The following is an 8,975-nucleotide window of genomic DNA, read 5'->3' as shown; positions in this document are numbered from 1 at the left end:
TAAAAGAAGCTTCTATTCAAATTATAGAAAGTAGTCACTCATCTAAAGATGAGGAATGTGATGACTCAAATGAGGAGACATTATTTATGGATGTGAAAGTTGATAATGGTGAAAATTGTAAGCAATTTGGTACCTCAACTACTGATGAAAATAGTAAAAAAACTTTAATTGTGTAGACTGCTTTTCATGCAAAAGAAGAAACAAATGCTTGGGCGATTGAGAGTAGGTGTTCAAATCACATGACAAATGATAGAAGAAAATTCATCAATCTAAAAAAATGGAATGGTGGATAAGTTAAGCTTGGAGGTGAAGAGTCTTCTCATATTTGTGGCAAAGGAACCATTATCATTGATGGAAAGAACAAAAATGAGGATGTTCTCTATGTTAAGGGACTAAAAAATAATCTTCTTGATGATAGCCAAATGTGTATCAAAGTATACAACTTAAATTTCATGAAAAAGTGTGAAAGACTAATTGTAGAAGGAATGGGAATTGATGAAAAAATTTACCATCTAAAGGAAGCTAAAGGAAGTAGTTGTCTAATGGGTCAAAGCTATGAATTTTGATTGTGGCATAGCAGGACGGGACATATCAATTTTGACAACATGCTAAAGATCAATTCTACACAAGATGTAAACGATGCCATAGATTATGAAGCCTACAAACACATTATGCAAGGAATGTCAAGTGGGAAAGGAAACAAAGACAAGATTCAATCGTAAGGAATATTCTAATACAAAGCATTTACAGATGATACACATTGATCTATGCGGACCTATCAGGACAAGAGTACTAAATGGTAAAATAATTTACTTTATGTTACTTATTGATTATTATTCTAAAATGACATGGGTTACTTTTCAAAGAGAAAAATTAAAATCCCCAAATAAGTTTAAAGCCTTCAAGTCTATGGTTGAGAATGAAATAGATGCTAACATAAAATGCTTAAAGTATGATAGATGAGGTGAATTTATATCAAATGAGTTTAATTTTTGTGAAGATCACAGTAGTAGGAGACATTTATTTTCTCCTAGGACCCCTCAACAAAATGGGGTAGCAAAAAGAAAATATAGAATATTTCAAGGGATGGATAGGAAATTGTTAATCAAAACTAATTTGGTTGATATGTACTAGTTCAAGAGGAAGTGCATACTATTGTTTATATTCTTAATAGAGTGCAAGGGAGATTCAATAATTGTAAGACCCCTTATGAGTTGTGGTATGGAATAACTACTACTATCAAGTATTTTAGAATATTTGAAAGAAAATGTTACATCAAAAGAGATAAAGAAGACCTTGGAAAGTTTGACTCAAGAACTGATGAAGGAGTCTTCCTTGGTTACTTAAAAAGAAGCAAGCCCAAGAGACTCAAGAAGATGGCTGAAAGAACAAATGTAAAAGTAGATAAAAATTGGAACCAAACTACAAAAGAGTCTAAGTATTGTGGAACAAAAGGTGCTCCTTGCATTGTAGAAGAAGATGATGAAGAGAAGGAAGAAAAGGAGACTGGAAAAAAGGAATTAGAGAAGGTAATCAAGACTCTATCAAAGTATGTTCAAAAGAATCATTCATAGGATCAAATTATTGGAGACAAGAATGAAGGAGTACAAACTAGGAGAAGACTTGTCAAGGCAAGTGAGAAGGTGAATCTTAGTCTTCTATCAAAGGTTTAATTAGTATGAAATATAAGATTTTTTGCAAAATAGATACAAATCATTACTTTTGCATATCTCAAAATGAGTTATGGAAATCAATAACCATTAATTATATATTGAACTTTTCTATCAAGATTTCTTTAATGGATGGTACTCTGTGCTGACTTTTTAATCACATGTCTAACTTTGGGGAACTAAATATAATATTTGCAGTTAAAAAATTCGACAATAAAAACCGAATCAAGGATAGTGAAAATTTTATATTTCGTGTCATAATTGGATTATCTTTAGCTCTCACTCCTCTAAACTATGGATGACAAATCATTTTAAAGCAACAATCAAGTGTCTCCTTTGATATTACTTTATATCCTACTAGTTTCTTCCTCTTTGTTTGAGAAGAAATATATAAAATCAAAACCTACCATATTTTAGTAATCCAAGTAGTATAGCTTCTAGGGCATCATAATTTGACAAATAATATCATCTATTGTATAATGAAGATTCTATTTTAATATTATTTGGAATTCACAAGTTAAATGAGGCATGTTTAAGCTATTGTAATTTGAACTTTTTGAATATGGATCCACTTTTAAGAATTATATTTAATTCTTCTCACCTAGTACCATTAAGAAGCTTTCTCATCATTTTTTTGTGTGACCCTAAAAAAATTTCTTCTTTTTTAATTGAATTGGGGATATAAGAATTTCAATAAATGCCATTCCATTCTTCATCCTAAAATGAAGCTGGCAATTAATTTGTAGCTCTACATTTCCCTTGTCTCTAAACACGTCAGTATCAATCTTTTCTACTACAGAAAAAGCATAGTATTGGAGGAGAAAGACAAATGTTTAGAATCTATAGAGTCAATCACATTTGAGTTGATTTAGCCATTCATATGTAATTTTTTTTATTCTTCACAAATATTTTCAGGTTTGCAAAAAGATATTCAATGTAATTTGACTTCCTTTCACTAAAAGTGGCTCAAGAAAAGAAGTTTATTTCAATGTTCAGATTTGTGTGTTAGCTTATTTAGGGAAAAACAACAAAACCCCATTTCATATTTTTTTTTCTACCAAGTGTCAAAATGATTATTGGACCTCTATAGTCAAGTGAAAGCCAATTATTTGTAATTGTTGGCCAACGAATTAGAGCTCTTGGTAGGCTTATAAACCATGGTTGTCTTAGTTTGGCGAAAACTCATTTGAGTGCAATTTTTGGTCAATAAACTAGAGTTTGTGGTAGGTTACTAAATCATGGGATTACAAAGATACATTCTTGCTTATATAAAAGAGCCAAAGGGAGTGGACAATGCAATTCAGAAATTGAGATCAAATTCTCATATTTTGGGCAATAAAAGATCATGCAGGTCACTTATAAGGTCTACGGATGCAAACTAAGATCTCAAATCTCCATAATGTAGCATTGGAACACACATAGGTTCATTTATGGTCCTAATAGGAGAGATAAACACTTGGGTTTATGTTTCTTTGTTGTAATGCAATTGCAATTGTAAATTGTGTTTTCAATATCTAGGTTTAATGATAGAATAATGACGACTTTCAACAATAAAAGTAAATTACATAACAAAAAAGCAACACAGTAGGCCAAATCTGGAAAGAGAATGCATAAAGGAACCTAGATTTGCAAGTTGAGGCTACAAGTGTCAAACTGATGTGTTGGGCAGCCCAATCAATGGGTGTTTGTACAAACATAATGAAGCATATTTGTAGTCAAGAGCCCTTATAAGTTTATCTCTCTAAAATTCATCCAAAAAACATCAAACATGTGTATTAGGTGCCTTAGTCCAATTATTTTTGCCTATTTGAAATTTGGGAATGTTTGTCATTATTTTCTTACTGCACTTGTAATACTCTCTACTATCATATCTAAACCCACACACACAAAATTGGAAAGAATGGTTGTGTTGTATAGGGGCTTGCCTAAGTAAAACCTTGTGTTGTTATTCTTGATGAAAAAGAGAGATTATCCCTAGTAGGATAGAGCCTAAGCAATAATGGGAATGTTAAATTGAAATGATTATTACCTTAAGAATGGAAATGGTGATTATGCAATGCTCTTTAGACAAGTCCTTAAAGTGTTCATGTAATAATATGATAAGAAAACATTAAAAACACATATTAAATCATTCTTGAATGTTGAATGTTGTAGTTTGTTTCTCAATATGCTTATAACTCACCTGAAGTGCTTGCTTGACCATTTGAATTTTCATAAAATGTCTTAAAATCCGTTAGCCCTTATGAATGATAGAAGTAGTGCTTTATATAGGGATCAGAAGACATTTTTTATAATAAAAAAAAAGCCAGCATAAAATGGTCAAGTAGCAAAATCGAGACTAGATTTGAAAATGTTAAGGCTCACACTTGCAACTGACTATACATTTTAAGGAATTTTGGCAAGACACCTTTGTTGGGTGCCCAGGGCCCACCAAAATAGGGCCTCGAAAATGGAGTCATGAGTTTTGTGGTTTATGATACTAGATTGAATCCTAAATTAAGTATTTGCCCACATTAAAATTGTGTTATTAACAATTAAGATTTAAAGTGTAATTGGGCACAAATAGGCAAAAAATGATCAATGAAAAAGCACAATAAACTAGGTGCCAAATAAAGTGTGAATTTGTTAAGGGATACAATTTACTACAATACAAGTTTATAGTCAAATAAATAAATTTGAAATCCCTATAGTTAGTAATTGAACATAATTAGTTCATTAGTGGGGCACAATACAATACAAGGGCTTGATGGTGTTGTGTGATCCTATACTTGGGATAGTAGCTAGACATAATTAGTCCATTAGTGGGGCATAATTAGTTTATTAGTGGAGTACAAAAAGTTTCATGTCAATATTTTTTCTCAAAAAGCTTCCAATAAATTTGAAAAAATAACCAATTCTGTGATGCCACATCAGCACAATAATAAACGAGACTTAGTGCACAACTGTGGGTCTTACTTCTTTTTGGGACCATTTAAGACACCTTGAAAAAAAGACATGTTATGTGGCATCATGTTTGACAATAATAAATGAGGAATTAAGAAGCATTCTAAATTTGTGTGTGTGTGTGTGGGTGTGTGCGTATGTATGTGTATGTGTATGTGTATGTGTATTTGTATGTGTATGTCTATCTGTATGTGTATGTCTATCTATATGTGTATGTGTATGTGAATGTCTATGTGTATGTGTATGTGTATGTGTATGTGTATGTGTATGTGTATGTGTATGTGTATGAGTATGTGTATGTGTATGTGTACGTGTGTGTATGTGTCTGTGCATGTACGTGTACATGTATTTGTACGTGTACATGTATGTGTATGTGTATGTGTATGTGTATGCGTATATATGTAGATATACATATATGTATATATACATATACATATATATATATATACATATACATATATATACATATATGTGTGTGTATATATAAACACCTATATATACATACATACATACATACATACATACATATATACATATGTGTGTGTATACACACACACACACATATATGTATATATACATATATAAATGTATACATGTATATGCATACATACGTACATACATACATACATACATACATACATACATACATACATACATGCATACATACATACATACACACACACACACATATATGTATGTATATATGTATGTATGTATGCATGTATGTATGTATGTATGTATGTATGTATGTATGTATATTACATACATATATATGTGTGTTTGTGTGTGTGTGGTATATATAAACACATATATTACATACATACATATGGGTGTGTATGTGCGTGTATATATTACATACATATATATGTGTGTGTGTGTGTGTGTATAAACACATATATATACATACATACATACATACATACATACATACATACATATATACATATGTGTGTATACACACACACACATATATATATGTGTATATATACATATATAAATGTATACATGTATATGTATACATAAATACATACATACATACATACATACATACATGCATGCATACATACATACACACACACACACACACATATATGTATGTAGATATGTATGTATGTATGCATGTATGTATGTATATTAAATACATATATATGTGTGTTTGTGTGTGTGTGGTCCTAATCTTACATTTTCATGTAAAAAAGTATGGTATTATATATGTATCATATATTAACTATAGAATTTTACCTGTATATAACATAATCTGGTTTACAATAAAAATAAATTAGTACATATGCATGGCCTATCAAAATATATTTTGGTTTTCCTTAACATTATGAAATGATCTGATTTTTACCTTTTTTAGAGTTATATAAATATTTGATTTAATTTCATTCAGAGACTTATTTTATGTAGAATTTTCATAGTAATTTATTTATAAATTCAAGTATTAACAAATTAACTTGGAATATTGTTTGTGTATAGTGGGAAATTTGCATAGATTCTTTCATGGTGGAAGCAACTTGGATTGATACGGGGTATATACCATCTTTGGAGGAATATTTAGAGAATGGAAAAGTAAGCTTTGGGTATCGTGTTGTGACCTTACAACCACTACTATCATTGGATGTGCCCATTAATGATGCTATTATAAAAGAAATTGATTACCCTTCAAAGTTCAATGATCTTCTATGCTTAACCCTTAGATTAAGAGGTGACACAAAGACTTTCAAGGTATGTTATAAATTTAGTTAATTCAACTTTCAAGATATCATGTTTTTCCATGCATATAATCAATTAAATTGGTTTAAAGGCATTTAATTTGAAATTTTATAAAAGTGTAATGGTATTTTTGAAGGCTGAGGCAGATCGTGGAGAACTAGCATCGGGCATAGCATGTTATTTCAAAGACAATCCTAGATCTACAGAGGAGAATGCATTGGAGTATCTCAATTCCTTAATTGATGAAAAACTCAAGGAACTAAATTGGGAATATTTGAAACCTGATAATGTTCCAATAATCAGCAAATATCATAAATATGCATTATCAAAAGGTATCCAACTTCTCTACAAAGAAAGAGATGGAATTAGTGTCTCAGACATTGAGACAAAAAAACTTATCACCAAAGCCATGATTGAACCAGTACCTATATAACTTTTTAATTAGATTAAATATATGGAGTATTAAGAAAAATGTCCTTTGATTGGGGGCACACATGTAATGCAAGGGTTAAAACACTTGCTTGGTAAAACTGCCACCAAGGTTCAAATCCTCATTGGGCAGCTATGTGTGTAGGCTTTGTTCTTTTGTTGTGTTGGTGGACTCACATATGTCCTTTGATATATTGGATCTATAATAACGAGTCTAGTTTACTAATTTTCTATGTACATAGTGGTTATACACACTTCATTATGTTGCTAAAATCTACTAGTTTTCTTTCAAAGAATACATAATGATGTGTTTTTTACAGACATTTTTTATATGTTATTTTTGTCTCATTCATATTTTTAATTAGATATTTGTTCCTTTGTATGATTAAGCATAATTTCTCATAATTTTTATTTTTATTTAGATAATTCAAATCATGTGCGAGTATAAATTATTATTGTGTGCAATTAAAAGTGCTTTTAAGGGGCCCAAAATTATAGAAAAACTCAACTCAAAAACACAAAACAATGCTGCAACAATCAATTTTTTTACCAAAAGGAGGTAAAATGACCATGCAATAGTAGGAAAACGAAGTATATCAAACTCTTGTTGTGTATATTTTCTTGGGATGCTTTGTTTTGTTATATTCTCATATAATTTAGATAGAATAATGATTCTGGTTAAGTGCACAAAGATGGTGGTCAAAAAGGGGGGTATAAGTGGACACTTTTTTATTTCTGAAATCAGGTGAACCTGAACTTGGAGGCAAAATTTGAAAGTCATCCACTCAAGATATAAAGATAATAAAAAAATAAATATTGTATTACTCTCAATCTAGTTTCCAAACTACTAAACTTTTTCAAAATTGGATAAGATTAAGGGGGTCAAATCCTTCATGCACGAGAAACTGACCCTGATTTTTTCTTAAAAACATAACATAATGTCTGACGTGCGCATCAAAAAAGTCATAGTTAGATTTAGTATTTTAACAAATCCTTTGGCAAAAAGATAGTTAAGAGTGAGCACTAGAATATGTGTATTTGTTTGTAATTTTTGTTGAGTATGTTTTTTTTTATGATTTTTCCAATCGAGCACATCCTGAAAATTAGGTACATGTTTGTGCGCAAAGCATAAGTTGCACTAAACAAATCAAAAATACAATTTTAAAAAAAAAAATTGTAAATAATCAAGTGCACTACAATAATATATAAAGTTTTTAAAATTTGGATAAGTATATCAAAAGTTATTCAAAAAATGGTGCACCTATGTCTGTGAGAACTATGGAGACACTGGTAAAAGAAATTCAATAATAATATGTTATTGTTGTTCAAATTGAAAAAAAATTATATGGTTAGAAAGCTCAGAAGATGGGTGAAAATATGGTGGAAATTTTAGAAATACCCACTTGATGAAGTGTAAACTTGATGATGACAAAGTCGATAAACCAGGTTGATAAAATAAAACATGTCAAAAATGAGAGAAATGGAGGGAAATCAAACTTCCAAACCGTAGCTTTGTCATCCAGGCCTATTTCCAAGCCTAAACAGTCAAAAGCGCGTACGCGCTCGTTTTCCTATAAACAGCACATACACGCTATTGTATAATATGATATTCTATATATAATATGTGTATATACATATAATATATGTAATATATAATATGTATATAATATGATCTATTGTATATATAATATGTGTATATACATATAATATATAATATATTGAACACATATATACACATGTAAGTGTATTGTCTCCCCCTCTCAAATGCATACAAGATGCCTCTCTCTCTCTCTCTCTCTCTCTCTCTCTCTCTCTCTCTCTCTCTCTCCCTTCCTCCATGCCCCATCCCTCTCTCTCTCCCTTGCTCTCTCCCCTTCTCCCTTCCTCCATACCCCATCCCTCCCTCTCTCTCTTTCTCTCTCCCCTTCTCCCTTCCTCCATACCACATCCCTCTTTCTCTTCTTCTCTCCCTCCCTCCCTCCATACCCCACTGCAACTGTGTCTGTACTTCTATAGAAGTAAGTGAATTTATTTCTTGTCTGCAACTTCCTCTTTGATTTTTATCATGTATTCTCTCCTAAGAAAATTGACTGATGGATTTGTGTCTGTATATTGAATAGGAGGAATAGGGTTTGAAATTGAACCACAAGTGTATTACCGTGACAAACAAGGAAGCCTGCAGCAATATTCTTCTCGAATGTGTTTTTAATGAGCAGA

The 8,975-nt window shown here is 31.0% G+C and overlaps 1 protein-coding gene across 1 annotated transcript; it reads left to right on the top strand.

Annotated features, from left to right (window-relative positions):
* Window positions 1-1,376: 1,376 nt before the first annotated feature.
* LOC131859498 (alpha pinene synthase, chloroplastic-like) lies at window positions 1,377-6,762 on the top strand. Its single transcript, XM_059213321.1, has 3 exons — window positions 1,377-1,529; window positions 6,093-6,341; window positions 6,466-6,762. Exons 1-3 carry the CDS (start codon window positions 1,377-1,379, stop codon window positions 6,760-6,762), a joined length of 699 nt encoding a protein of 232 aa, XP_059069304.1.
* Window positions 6,763-8,975: the final 2,213 nt, after the last annotated feature.

The sequence above is a fragment of the Cryptomeria japonica genome, chromosome 2 (genome assembly GCF_030272615.1).
Source record: "Cryptomeria japonica chromosome 2, Sugi_1.0, whole genome shotgun sequence".
In the NCBI taxonomy this organism is placed as follows: Eukaryota; Viridiplantae; Streptophyta; class Pinopsida; order Cupressales; family Cupressaceae; genus Cryptomeria; species Cryptomeria japonica.
The sequence above is the reverse complement of the archived record's forward strand: the minus strand, read 5'-3'. Positions and strand labels throughout refer to the sequence as shown.